This window comes from Limanda limanda, chromosome 5, assembly GCF_963576545.1.
Source record: "Limanda limanda chromosome 5, fLimLim1.1, whole genome shotgun sequence".
Taxonomy (NCBI): Eukaryota; Metazoa; Chordata; class Actinopteri; order Pleuronectiformes; family Pleuronectidae; genus Limanda; species Limanda limanda.
The window spans coordinates 404,024-419,174 of record NC_083640.1 but is presented as its reverse complement, the minus strand read 5'-3'; the positions used below and the strand labels follow the sequence as shown (position 1 = coordinate 419,174).

General features: G+C 47.1%; 2 protein-coding genes across 2 annotated transcripts in view; both read right to left on the bottom strand.

Moving 5' to 3' along the window:
• Positions 1 to 346: 346 nt before the first annotated feature.
• LOC133001391 (kazal-type serine protease inhibitor domain-containing protein 1-like) lies at positions 347 to 5,376 on the bottom strand. Its single transcript, XM_061070959.1, has 5 exons — positions 5,054 to 5,376; positions 4,797 to 4,960; positions 1,267 to 1,427; positions 1,036 to 1,183; positions 347 to 946 (listed from the first exon to the last, which is right to left on the bottom strand). The coding sequence occupies exons 1-5, from the start codon at positions 5,374 to 5,376 to the stop codon at positions 861 to 863; spliced, it is 882 nt and encodes a 293-aa protein (XP_060926942.1). The 3' UTR covers positions 347 to 860.
• A 7,136-nt stretch (positions 5,377 to 12,512) lies between these two features.
• Positions 12,513 to 15,151, bottom strand: part of grin1b (glutamate receptor, ionotropic, N-methyl D-aspartate 1b) — a 33,857-nt gene continuing 31,218 nt past the window's right edge. The window contains exon 21 of the mRNA XM_061070958.1: positions 12,513 to 12,578. Within this exon, the coding sequence (XP_060926941.1) occupies positions 12,513 to 12,578 (66 nt within the window). The remainder of the gene's footprint in view (positions 12,579 to 15,151) is intronic.

Below are 15,151 nucleotides of genomic sequence, written 5' to 3'. Positions count from 1 at the left end.
ATCTCTGTTCATTTGACAATAAAAAATCTTGAATCTTAAATCTTGAATACTAATCAGAACCCTGCGTTGCTGTGGTTACCGACTGGCTGGATTCCCCACATGTGGCTTCACTTCCTCTGAGTGGTTCCTGCTGCTCGCTCACTTCCTGTGGGCGAGCAGCAGGAAGCGTCTTCCTGAGCAGCTCCTGAACATCTGCTGTATTCGTTCAACACAGTCAGAGAGACGCTGGCTCCGTGCTAACATGCTAACATGCTAACATGCTAACATTAGCCTGCTGGGTCTCACCCACCTCCTTCAAATCTTCAGTAGACGAGTGTGCGACACGTTTCACTTCAGGACAAAACAGTTTTAATCTCTTTGAAAAGATTCAGACGTAATCTTTGTACAGTGCCTTTACTGACAGTAAGCATACCTCACACAGTGGACTCCATATCCCACAATGCATTGTGAACACCAGTATGCAAGCGGTGGTCACTAAACGAGCAATGAAAGACAAATGTGGGTCTGAGGTGAGGAGAGAGAGAGAGAAGTGTCTCTGTCGTTCAGAGAACTTTTCAGTTTGAACTTCAGACACAATAACAAACCCTTCAGAGAAAATACATAAACATCAGCTCAAATTAAATATGAGAATATAAGCTACACAGCAAAGACTAGTAGAGAATCCTCCCTGTCACATTCAGAGAGAAGACAAACTGATACAGACATTATCATTATAAAAAATAGGAAATATACTTATTATATATATGTACTTATATATATATATTTATAATCATCATCAAGTGACCTGAAGCTGAATCTGTCCTATTTCAGAGGTGCCACAGTGTGTGCTGGACGACCCAGGACAGGAAGTCTCCTGTGGATCAGTAGGAGTCCTGGTCGTAGTCGCTGGCGTCCATCAGCTGCTTCCTCTCGGAGACGCCGTTGGCCAGATAGGACGCCAGCTCCTCTGAGAGAGAGACACGTGGGATGTTAGTGTTCCTTTCAGACCAGGTGAAACGTGTGTGTGTCCCTTTAAGAGCAGGTGGAACCTCTCACCTGCTCCCAGTACTCCCAGTACAGCGGAGGCGGAGACAGATCCCAGGTGGTTACGGGCAATGCAATGGTAGGTCCCAGAGTCTCCAGGCTCCGCCCGCTCAATCTGCAGCCAACTGGAGAGCTCGAATTTCAGAGGACCGCCCCGAGACTGTGAGACGGACAGAGAGGGACAGGAAGTCAGACATACAGAGGGGGGGGGGGGGGGGGGGCTTGTTAGCAGAGCATCTGTACCTGGACCGAGACGTGTGGGTCGTCACCGGGCAGGACCACATCTCGCCCCTCCTTCCTCCACTCCACTAGCGCCATCGGGAAAGCAAACACCTCGCACAGGAACACCAGGCTACTTCCTGTCCCGTCCACCTGACTGCGAGGACCGACCTTAATGACGGGGACTGAGAGACAGAGCGGCTGTTAACGTGCTGTTCACACCTGTTCACACGAGTTCACACCGGTTCACACCTGTTCACATCTGTTCACACGAGTTCACACCTGTTCACACGAGTTCACACCTGTTCACACGAGTTCACACCTGTTCATACGAGTTCAAACGAGTTCACACCTGTTCACACGAGTTCACACCTGTTCACACCTGTTCACACGAGTTCACACCTGTTCACACGAGTTCAAACGAGTTCACACCTGTTCACACGAGTTCACACCTGTTCATACGAGTTCAAACGAGTTCACACCTGTTCAAACGAGTTCAAACGAGTTCACACCTGTTCAAACGAGTTCACACCTGTTCAAACGAGTTCAAACGAGTTCACACAAGTTCACACGAGTTCAAACGAGTTCAAACAAGTTCACACCAGGTGTGATGCAGACAGACAGGTGAGACACAGACAGGTGTGATGCAGACAGGTGTGATGCAGACAGACAGGTGAGACACAGATAGGTGAGACACAGACAGGTGAGACACAGACAGGTGTGATGCAGACAGGTGTGATGCAGACAGACAGATGAGACACAGACGGGTGAGACACAGACAGGTGAGATGCAGACAGGTGAGATACAGACAGACGGGTGAGACACAGACAGGTGAGACACAGGCAGGTGTGATGCAGACAGACGGGTGAGACACAGACGGGTGAGACACAGGCAGGTGAGATGCAGACAGGTGAGATACAGACAGACGGGTGAGACACAGACAGGTGAGACACAGGCAGGTGTGATGCAGACAGACGGGTGAGACACAGGCAGGTGAGACACAGGCAGGTGTGATGCAGACAGACGGGTGAGACACAGACAGGTGAGACACAGACAGGTGTGATGCAGACAGGTGTGATGCAGAAAGACAGGTGAGACACAGACAGGTGAGACACAGACAGGTGAGACACAGACAGGTGTGATGCAGACAGGTGTGATGCAGACAGACGGGTGAGACAAAGGCAGGTGAGACACAGACAGGTGTGATGCAGACAGGTGTGATGCAGACAGACAGGTGAGACACAGACAGGTGTGATGCAGACAGGTGTGATGCAGACAGACAGGTGAGACACAGACAGGTGTGATGCAGACAGGTGTGATGCAGACAGACAGATGAGACACAGACAGGTGTGATGCAGACAGATGGGTGAGACACAGACAGGTGAGACACAGACAGGTGAGATGCAGACAGACAGGTGAGACACAGACAGGTGAGACACAGACAGGTGAGATGCAGACAGGTGAGATGCAGACAGACGGGTGAGACACAAACAGGTGAGACACAGACAGGTGAGACACAGACAGATGAGACACAGACAGATGAGACACAGACGGGTGAGACACAGGCAGGTGAGATGCAGACAGACAGGTGAGACACAGACAGGTGTGATGCAGACAGATGGGTGAGACACAGACAGGTGAGACACAGACAGGTGAGACACAGACAGGTGAGATACAGACAGACAGGTGAGACACAGACAGGTGAGACACAGACAGGTGAGATACAGACAGGTGTGATGCAGACAGATGGGTGAGACACAGACAGGTGAGACACAGACAGGTGAGACACAGACAGGTGAGATGCAGACAGACAGGTGAGACACATACAGGTGAGACACAGACAGGTGAGATGCAGACAGACGGGTGAGACACAGACAGGTGAGACACAGACAGGTGAGACACAGACAGATGAGACACAGACGGGTGAGACACAGACAGATGAGACACAGACAGGTGAGACACAGACAGATGAGACACAGACAGGTGTGATGCAGACAGGTGTGATGCAGACAGACAGATGAGACACAGACAGGTGAGACAAAGACAGGTGTGATGCAGACAGGTGTGATGCAGACAGACAGATGAGACACAGACAGGTGAGACACAGACAGGTGTGATGCAGACAGACGGGTGAGACACAGACAGGTGAGACACAGACAGGTGTGATGCAGACAGGTGTGATGCAGACAGACAGATGAGACACAGACAGGTGAGACACAGACAGATGAGACACAGACAGGTGAGACACAGACAGGTGTGATGCAGACAGACGGGTGAGACACAGACAGGTGAGACACAGACAGGTGTGATGCAGACAGGTGTGATGCAGACAGACAGATGAGACACAGACAGATGAGACACAGACAGGTGAGACACAGACAGGTGTGATGCAGACAGACGGGTGAGACACAGACAGGTGAGACACAGACAGGTGTGATGCAGACAGGTGTGATGCAGACAGACGGGTGAGACACAGACAGGTGAGACACAGACAGGTGAGACACAGACAGGTGAGACACAGACAGGTGTGATGCAGACAGACGGGTGAGACACAGACAGGTGAGACACAGACAGGTGTGATGCAGACAGACAGGTGAGACACAGACAGGTGTGATGCAGACAGACAGGTGAGACACAGACAGGTGAGACACAGACAGGTGTGATGCAGACAGGTGTGATGCAGACAGACAGGTGAGACACAGACAGGTGTGATGCAGACAGGTGTGATGCAGACAGACAGGTGAGACACAGACAGGTGAGACACAGACAGGTGTGATGCAGACAGACGGGTGAGACACAGACAGGTGAGACACAGGCAGGTGTGATGCAGACAGACGGGTGAGACACTGACAGGTGAGACACAGACAGGTGTGATGCAGACAGACGGGTGAGACACAGACAGGTGAGACACAGGCAGTTGTGATGCAGACAGACGGGTGAGACACAGACAGGTGAGACACAGACAGGTGAGACACAGACAGGTGAGACACAGACAGGTGAGACACAGACAGGTGTGATGCAGACAGGTGAGACACAGACAGGTGAGACACAGACGGGTGAGACACAGACAGGTGAGACACAGACAGGTGTGATGCAGACAGGTGTGATGCAGACAGACGGGTGAGACACAGACAGGTGAGACACAGACAGGTGAGACACAGGCAGGTGTGATGCAGACAGACGGGTGAGACACAGACAGGTGAGACACAGACAGGTGAGACACAGACAGGTGAGACACAGGCAGGTGTGATGCAGACAGGTGAGACACAGACAGGTGAGACACAGACGGGTGAGACACAGACAGGTGAGACACAGACAGGTGTGATGCAGACAGACAGATGAGACACAGACAGGTGAGACACAGACAGGTGAGACACAGACAGGTGTGATGCAGACAGACAGATGAGACACAGATGGGTGAGACACAGACAGGTGAGACACAGACAGGTGTGATGCAGACAGGTGTGATGCAGACAGACAGATGAGACACAGACAGGTGAGACACAGACAGGTGAGACACAGACAGATGTGATGCAGACAGACAGGTGAGTTACCTGTCTTGCAGGGGCCCCTCCCCCAGGTGGTGAGCCCTGGTCTGGAGGACTCCTCCTCTCTGAACTGACACATGTTCATGTATGTTCTCCCATCAGAACCACACACCACGTCCAGATGTTCACAGACACACACCTGTTCATCCTCCCCCACGCCTCCTCCTGCTCCTCCTCCTCCTCCTCCTCCTCCTCCTCCTCCTCCTCCTCCTCCTCCTCCTCCTCCTCCTCCTCCTCCTCCTCCTGCTCCTCCTCCTCCTCCTGCTCCTCCTCCCTGACACCGCAGTCCGGTCCCGCACAGCCCGTAGAACACGCTCCGGTTCCCCCGGTCGCAGTCCTGTCCCTCCAGGTTCCCGCACTCCGGGCAGCAGCCGCAGGGTCCCGGGACCCGGCCGGCCCGGCAGCCCCGGGGCTCCGGGCACAGGTCCGGCTCACAGGGGCCGCAGCCCCCGGGACCCTCGCCCCAGGGACCCTCGCCCCCGGGACCCTCGCCCCGGGACCCGGGCTCCAGCAGCTGGGTGGGGGAGGCCCGGCATGTGCTGAGGGTCAGACAGAGACCGAGGAGAACCAGTCCCCGGGTCTTCATGGTTCTGACCCGGTCCGTGGGACCAGCTCTGCGGGACAAGCCGCTTCTCTGTCCGGGGACACGAGAGACAACAACTCGGACTGAGAACCGAGGATGGTCCCGGTCAGACACCGGGACAGAGACCGGGACGGAGACCGGGACAGACACCGGGACAGACACCGGGACAGAGACCGGGAGGGAGACCAGGACAGAGACCAGGACAGACACCGGGACCGACACCGGGACAGACACCAGGACAGACACCGGGATAGACACCGGGACGGAGACCAGGACGGAGACCGGGACAGACACCGGGATGGAGACCGGGACGGAGACCGGGACAGAGACCGGGAGGGAGACCAGGACAGAGACCAGGACAGAGACCGGGACAGACACCGGGACAGACACCGGGACAGAGACCGGGACAGAGACCGGGAGGGAGACCAGGACAGAGACCAGGACAGAAACCGGGACCGACACCGGGACGGAGACCGGGACGGAGACCGGGACAGACACCGGGACGGAGACCGGGACAGAGACCGGGACGGAGACCGGGACAGGTACCGGGACAGAGACGGAAAATATTGAGATAAATTAAACTCAAGAGTTTGTTAAAAAACTACAACTAAAATACGTTCTATGGTCCAGTTGTAGTCCAGGATTAGAAGCAGGATCAGAACCAGGACCAGGATCAGGATCAGGATCAGGATCAGGACCAGGATCAGGACCAGGACCAGGACCAGGACCAGGACCAGGACCAGGACCAGGATCAGGATCAGGACCAGGACCAGGACCAGGACCAGGACCAGGATCAGGATCAGGACCAGGACCAGGACCAGGACCAGGACCAGGATCAGGATCAGGACCAGGATCAGGATCAGGACCAGGACCAGGACCAGGATCAGGATCAGGACCAGGACCAGGACCAGGATCAGGATCAGGACCAGGACCAGGACCAGGACCAGGACCAGGACCAGGATCAGGATCAGGACCAGGACCAGGACCAGGACCAGGACCAGGACCAGGACCAGGGGCAGGGGTTTAAACAGCAGAGTCGCTTGCTGCTTCACCGCAGACTGACACGCGACAACAGAGTCAAGTTACCAGAATACAAGAAGGCACTTCCGTTCAAGCCCTTCAAAATAAATAAAATGTAACAGAAGTTTGAAAGAGGTGGAGGTTGGAGTTCTCTGCTTGTTGCGAAAACATCATTGATTAATAATCTAATATCTGATTGATTGGTTCATGAATTTGAGATCAAAGGGGGCCCTACTACAAACTTTATCCCCAGGGCCCCTTAGAGAGTGGATCCGGTCCTGCTGGTGTCAATATTCACTAACTTCAGATAAATATAAAACAAACACAATAAAAACATTTAGTGACTTTAACTTTACAGGAGTGAAATCTGTCTTTTCAAAACGCTGAATGTTGCTGGAACAGATTTACATTATTTATTTTTATTTTATTTTGAAGACAAAGCTCTTATTTCCGCCCCTGTAGTTTCAGCTGCTTGTGCAACAGCAACTGAATGTAACCCCCCCTCAGGGTTCTCCAGGTGGTTCAGGGTTCTCCAGGTGGTTCAGAGTTCTCCAGGTGGTTCTGGGTTCTCCAGGTGGTTCAGGGTTCTCCAGGTGGTTCAGGGTTCTCCAGATGGTTCAGGGTTCTCCAGGTGGTTCAGAGTTCTCCAGGTGGTTCAGGGTTCTCCAGGTGGTTCAGGGTTCTCCAGGTGGTTCAGAGTTCTCCAGGTGGTTCAGGGTTCTCCAGGTGGTTCAGAGTTCTCCAGGTGGTTCAGGGTTCTCCAGGTGGTTCAGGGTTCTCCAGGTGGTTCAGAGTTCTCCAGGTGGTTCAGGGTTCTCCAGGTGGTTCAGGGTTCTCCAGGTGGTTCAGAGTTCTCCAGGTGGTTCAGGGTTCTCCAGGTGGTTCAGAGTTCTCCAGGTGGTTCAGGGTTCTCCAGGTGGTTCAGGGTTCTCCAGGTGGTTCAGAGTTCTCCAGGTGGTTCAGGGTTCTCCAGGTGGTTCAGAGTTCTCCAGGTGGTTCAGGGTTCTCCAGGTGGTTCAGGGTTCTCCAGGTGGTTCCCTGATCTCACACGTGCTGTTAATCTTCCTCCACATCCGACATGTTTTGATTTAGTAAATGAAAAGTCAGAGAACTAGAGTCAGACTGTGGATGTGAATCTGTTTGATATCAGATCTGTTTGAATCACTACAGAACATTTACTGTGAATGAGCATGATGACGTTTGTGTCTCTGACTCTCTGATCTCATCAAATTTATTCATCCTTCTTTATTAGTGTCCAGACACTTCAATGACCCCCCCCCCCCTCTCTGTCTCTTCATGACATCACTTTTCCAGATGAAAAATAAAACATATCAACCAATTAGAAACATGGGCAGGACCACCAGCAGGGGGCGACAACGAGAGGAGTCTGAGATTCACTTTGTTGGATTTTCCCTCCGTCATCTTCTGATGAGATCAAACCTTTTGATTTTTGATTAATCAGTTTCCCCAGTAATCAGGTTGGTCGACTGTCACATAGAAGAAGAAGAAGAAGAAGAAGAAGAAGAAGAAGAAGAAGAAGAAGAAGAAGAAGAAGAAGAAGAAGAAGAAGAAGAAGAAGAAGAAGAACAACAACAACAACAACAACAACAACAACAACAACAACAACAACAATCAGAATCAGAACCATAGGGCATGATTTTGATGGGTCCTCCTCCTCTTCATCCTCCTCTTCATCCTCCTCTTCTCAGCTCCTCTTCATTATCATCTCTTAGGACACCATGTTGTTGCCACGGAAACGGACGGATGTCCTTCAGTGTTATTGTGACGACAGGAGGAGAATCTGAAGCTGCTGCGTCTCCATGTCAGGAGGTGTCTGTTTTTATGTTTACGTCAAATACAACAACAATATAAATTATTATATAATTATTAACAATATTAATAATTATGTCCCGCCATAATCCACTAACTCTCCCAACAGGAAGTCCTCTGGTTCTTTATTTCTTATAGTAACATATATATTGAACTGTATTTTATTCAGTTAAAATAGAAGTGAATATTGTTTATCGTCCTATTTACTTTTACCTTCTGTTATGATTTTATTTCACGTTGAGGTCAAAGGTCGTTGAATCAGGAGACAAACTCAAAAGGACAGTGTGACTTTGACTCTTTATGTTGGATGAGAAACAGCAGAAGAGTCGAGCGGCTACATATCGTCAGAGGAACAAAAACAAAACAAATAAGCATTTGTGTCGGGAGGGGGGGGGGACTTCTTCTTCTACAGTTTCAGTGTTCACGAGACAGGAAAGTGAAAACAGCATCACGTCTGTGTAGAAAGTTTAACCTCTGACCTCAGTTTCTACACCAACACAGATTCTATACAAACATCTTTTTCTGTACACCAGTGAAAATAAAATCATAAAACTGTGACATCATCAGAAAGCGTCAGACGGAGCTGCAGACACATACTCACTTTATAAAACCAGATTTGTTTTACTTGAATTAAAGAAGAAGAAGTAGCTCCCAGTTCTAAACGTGTGGTCGTCCTCTGATCACTAAAGTTCATATTCCTCCCAGGAACAAGACGCTGGTTTGATAAAGTGAGTCGTGGAGCAGCTCCTCTTCAGAACAGGAACCTGAGAACGTCACTGAGAACAATCAAAGTAACTGAGTACATTTACTCAGTACAAATACTTGAGTATTTTCTCTCTGTGCTACATGACACTTCAACACAGTTACTGACACCTGCTGGTTATACATGGAAATTATTATATTTCAATAAAAGCTTTTAAAAGTAAAAAAGAGAAATCACAGTAACTGAACCGTCTCAGTGTTCTGATCAGAGTTACAGAGTATTTTTACTGTACTCTGGTGTTTGTACTTCCTTCACCACGTTCATTAATAATGTTCATCACCTGATTCAATCTGCAGCGTTTCATTTTACTGCAGAAACTCTGACGAGAAACACGTTGCACATTACACGTTAGAACTATAAACAGCTATAAATATAATGAATTATACACATGACTTATAATGAATCAAAAGAGATATTAACATGACGAATCACAAATGTGAGTGTGTGACGGGGATAAAAACGCTTCATGTCTCAGGGTTTTAATATGAATATAAAAATAATCTTATTTTCTAATAACTTTCAATTCAAAATAAAAGTCCTCAGGGGTTTGTTTTATCAATTAATAATATTTTTTTATTAAAATTGCGTTCATCTCTAAATATATTTCTAATATTGATTGTTTAATGATATTAAATTAATATTAATAATCAATACACTACACAAAATTAGATTCATCAAAAGACGTTATTTCTTTTACAAATGTTGATTCATAACTTTAACAATGAGATGAAATATATATTTATATGTTTGACGGATCAATACTAATAAAAAGAATAACTATATTTATAATTTTTACTTTTTTATTAATGTGAATACCGCCGCGGAGGTTTAAACTACTCAGAAAGATTTCATAAGTGAGTTTAGGGGCCGAAAAGACGTCTGATATTAGCATTAGCTGTGTTAACACTGTAGTTAAAGTTAGCTTTGTCTGTAGCATTAGCTTCAGCCATGTTGGTCTAAAACACACAAACACTTCCTGACATTAGCTTCCCATCTGGAGCATTAGCATTAGCATTAGCTGTGTTAACACTGCAGTTACATCAGGAGCATTAGCATTAGCTGTGTTAACACTGTAGTTAAAGTTAGCTTTGTTTGTAGCATTAGCTTCAGCCATGTTGGTCTAAAACACACAAACACTTCCTGACATTAGCTTCCCATCTGGAGCATTAGCATTAGCATTAGCTGTGTTAACACTGCAGTTACATCTGGAGCATTAGCATTAGCTGTGTTAACACTGTAGTTAAAGTTAGCTTTGTCTGTAGCATTAGCTTCAGCCATGATGGTCTAAAACACACAAACACTTCCTGACATTAGCTTCCCATCTGGAGCATTAGCATTAGCATTAGCTGTGTTAACACTGCAGTTACATCTGGAGCATTAGCATTAGCTGTGATGGTCTTTGTTACATGTGATTAGCCTGGATTAGCTAAACCAGGCATCATGTCAGTTAGTTAACATTCAGTCATTGTATTGGTAGCTACAGTTAGCCGTGGCTAGTAGGCTACATCACAGTTAGAGCTTACAGTGTTTTACTTAATAAATCCTATTATCAATTACTTCGTAGTTTCATGTTGAAAAAACTAAGATAACTACTGTAAGCATTAGATGGTGGATTAGTTTCTGTCAAAGCATTGTGTTGATTTAATGAATGAGAATGAGTTGCTACATTAGCGTGTTAGCGTTACTCAGAATATGACTTGTTCATACTTGGGAACCAGCTGCTAACATCCATTTTGTTTCTGGTCCAATAAAGAAAATGTTGATTTATTCGTTGAAAACTGATCAAAACATTTCCCTGTTTAGAATTTTTGTATTTTCTTACACACAACTACCTTTTATTGTCACGTGCCTCTGATTCTATGCAGATGATTTAGTATCTAAAATATGAATCTATATCCTAACCTTCTTGATGAAGTGATCAATATAGAAACTGATGGATAATCGATCATCGTCTGTTGTTCTCAGTGCAGCTCTCGGCTCTTAATTAATAACTGGGTTAAAGGAATACTGTTCAAAGTTTAACAGGATTAATTAACATGATTCATTATCAGTATTAAAATGAGGTTTGAACAATCATGAATGTAATCACACAGTGCTGATTAGCAGTTAATTATGAAGATCAATTACCAGGGTTAGTCAACAGGCTGATTACACGTGGTCAGTTTCTGCTGTTGGCAGTGAAGTGGAGCAAATCACAGACTGACATCAGGAGCAGTGGAGCAGTGACTACATTTCCCAGCTTGCACTGGGACTGGGAGTGCAGAGGATGTAGTGGTGGAGCCTCTCGGACAGGAAGTCATTTATAAGACTATAAAATCTGTCGATCTACACATTCATGCTTTAAACTTTAATGAATCTGACATTCAACTACAACCTGAAAATGTATCTTTTTAACATCAATAATCTTTGATGAATACATTTTTTTTTAACTTTATTAATCCAAAAAATAAACTAAATACAAACTTTATTCTTTCCTGTCCCAGAGGCTCCACCCACCTCCAACACTCTGATCAGGTCCCTGACGATCGGGTTTCTGGCGATCGGGTTCCCGTCGATCGGGTTCCCCTTGATCAGGTCCCTGACGATCAGGTCCCTGACGATCAGGTTCCTGACGATCAGGTTCCTGATGATCGGGTTCCCGTCCATCAGGTTCCTGTCGATCAGGTGCCTGACGATCGGGTTCATGACGATCGGGTTCCCGTCCATCAGGTACCTGACGATCAGGTACCTGACGATCAGGTTCCTGATGATCGGGTTCCCGTCCATCAGGTTCCCGTCCATCAGGTTCCTGTCGATCAGGTGCCTGACGATCGGGTTCATGACGATCGGGTTCCCGTCGATCAGGTACCTGACGATCAGGTACCTGACGATCAGGTACCTGACGATCGGGTTCCCGTCGATCAGGTCCCTGACGATCGGGTCCCTGATGATCGGGTTCCCGTCGATCGGGTCCCTGTCGATCTGGTTCCTGACGATCGGGTGCCTGACGATCGGGTGCCTGACGATCGGGTGCCTGACGATCAGGTTCCTGATCTAAACCAACAGGTTCCTTGTTGATGCGATCCTGATGAAAAGCTTCCTGATCGTCTAGGTCCTTGATTGACAGGTTCCTGATCAATGTGTTTTTTGCGTTTTTGTTTGGACCAACCGTCTGTGTCTTATTGAACACGTCCAGGAGGAAGACGTCGCCAGCACATCAAGCTTTTGATAAATAAGTGCAATCAATCAGTGTGACAGACAGGAACTGAACAACATCACAGACACCTACCAAAATAAAACCAGTCCTTTCAAAGTAAAACCCCCTAAGGACAGAGGAGGCTCAGTGTGAGTGTGTGTGTGTGTGTGTGTGTGTGTGTGTGTGTGTGTGTGTGTGTGTGTGTGTGTGTGTGTGTGTGTGTGTGTGTGTTTGTGTGTGTGTGTGTGTGCGTGTGCGTGTGTGTGTGTTTGTGAGTGTGTGTGAGTGTGTGAGAGTGTGTGTCTGAGGCTCAGCAGTAGCAGTGAAGTTCTCTCTCTCTCTTTCCCGCTCTCAGACCACGGTGCTGACGGAGGGATCTGATAGGTTGAGCTGGCCGGTGATGTCAGTCGGGTACGGCTACAGGTAGAAAGGAAACATACACATTCATTAATCTCTCACACACACAGTGAAGCCACAGACGAGTCACAAGCATCAACACTGACGACAGAACCCATCACAATGTGGAACCTGGAGTCCTGTAACAGAAACATCATCATCAGATCATCAGCTCCTGGACCAGAGGCTGCAGAGGAGACGAGTTAGAGGAGAGACACTGAGGACAAGATGCTAGTGAAGGAAAATCATCAGTGAGACGGTTTGAGGCTGACTGAGGGTCGACAGTGAGATGAAGGGACAGAGACAGGATCAGAAGGACAGGACAGGGAGGAGGGAAACAGACACAGAGGACGAGGAGACAAGAGACAGGACAAGGACACAGACAAAAAGGAAGGAAAGAGACAATCTGACCCTCTTCACTTCTTCTTTGCAAGAGGACGACGTGTAAAATAAGAAATAAATCTCTTAAGACGAGCCCTTAGCTGATTGGACGAACCGAACGGAAAAGTCTGTCTTCTGTCTGTTTGACTTTGGTGGACAGATGGACTGAAGGAGGTGGGAAGACGGGCGGCTGTAAGGAGATGATGGAAGAGAGGAGGAGGAGGAGGAGGAGAGGAGGAGAAGAGGAGGAGAAGAGGAAGAGAGGAAGAGAGGAAGAGAGGAGGAATAAGGAACTAGTTTGATGAAAAAGAAAAGTCAGAAGAGGTAGATTGATGAGAAGAGGATAAAAGATGAATATGAGTTAAACAAAACTTGGTGGGAAGACGGGCGTCTGTAAGGAGATGATGAAAGAGAGGAGGAGGAGGAGGAGGAGGAGGAGGAGGAGGAGGAGGAGGAGGAGGAGGAGGAGGAGGAGGAGGAGGAGGAGGAGGAGGAGGAGGAGGAGAGGAGGAGGAGGAGGAGGAGGAGGAGGAGGAGGAGGAGGAGGAGGAGGAGGATGGAAGGTCTTCATCTCTTTACAGTGGCGTCCCCGGAGGCCCTACGGCGTTTGAGGTCGGAGGTCGAAGGGATGGACCGTAAAGAGCTTTTCAGTTGGGGCTCGGGTTCTGCTCTAACACTTTTCCAGGTGCACACACACGTTAAGACTCAGTACAGACAGCAGCTCACTAATGCTCAATGTACTCACCAATACTATACTTGAGAATAAACAATAATACTGAGGATATAAGAATACTATTCTCGCCAATACTCATCAATACCAATCACTATTATACCCTGTAATACTCACCAAAACTATAATCACTCATGCTCACCATTGCTTGATGTACTCACCAGTACTATGCCTGCTGATACCATCCATTCTCACAAATACTCTACCTACTAATACTATCACCAATACTATACTCGTCACAGCTCGCTAATACTCACAATAATCAACAAATTTAAACTCGGCGATATTTAATAATATGAGCTCATACTCACTACTTTCCACTAATACTCAAAACTAATCCTTCCTTATAATTACTAATGGTTACTAGTACTGACCATTTTTCAACAATACCCCATAATACCAATAACATCACTAATATTCACTGTACCTATTAATAATCACATTACGCACTAAAAATCACAATACTCATTTATTTTTGCTACTAATTAGTAATATTCATTCCAATAATGACTTTACTTATTAACATTAACTCATATTCACTTTACTCAATAATAATCAATATACTCACTAAAATGACTGCTTTAATCACTACAACAAATATTAACTAATACTCACTATACTCACAAGGGATCGTTATGTGCTACACTTATTACTTCCTCATATGCACTCACTGAACCCACAAAAACTCAATAACATTAAGTAATGTTCACTATACTCACTAATATAATTATTAACTGTACTCATAAATAACCAGTGATAAAAATCACTATACTTACTAAAAATCATTGATGCTCATTCATAATCACTACAATTCTCTATTCACAAATACTCATTATTACTCAGGATTACTCATGTATCATTTCAATAGCTATATATTGTTTGCGTGTTTGTTTAATGTGGTATAATGTAGTGTAGTGTGTGTATGTGTTTACAGTCTGGTGACTCCCATCTGTTCACTGTAGCTGCAGATTATATAACTGCCTGAACAGCCAGTGAGCATGTGTGTGTGTGTGTGTGTGTGTGTGTGAGTGAGTGTGAGTGTGTGTTTGTGTCTGTATGTGTGAGTGAGTGTGTGTGTGTGTGTGTGTGAGTGAGTGTGTGTGTGTGTGTGTGTGTGAGTGAGTGTGAGTGTGTGTTTGTGTCTGTATGTGTGAGTGAGTGTGAGTGTTCTGGAGAACCTGGTTCAGATGAAGAGATGCTTCAGTCTGTTTTACTGTCACAGACACACACTCACTGCAGCAGGTAAATCAACAACATGAGGCCAACACACAAATCAACCAATCACATCAAAGGAAACACAACAGGGGTAGGTTGGGGGGGGGGGGGTTGCACAGATGGCGGATTAGCATGGGTGTGTGTTGTCGTGTGTGAGTATGTGTGTGTGAGTGTGTGTTTGTTGAGAACATAGAACAGAGGGGCAGCAGCACATGGATGAAGGTCACATGGTGTTTGACCTTTGACCTCTCACAGGGTCGGGCTCGAA

Bases quoted from the DNA above. Each gene is read 5' to 3' on its own strand.
- LOC133001391 (XM_061070959.1), bottom strand. From the start codon at position 5,376: ATGAAGACCCGGGGACTGGTTCTCCTCGGTCTCTGTCTGACCCTCAGC. The intron at 1,428-4,796 runs GTAACTCACCTG...TCTGTCTCTCAG, and splicing joins GAGGGGCCCCTGCAAGACAG to TCCCCGTCATTAAGGTCGGT. The intron at 1,184-1,266 runs GTACAGATGCTC...TCCGTCTCACAG, and splicing joins ACCCACACGTCTCGGTCCAG to TCTCGGGGCGGTCCTCTGAA.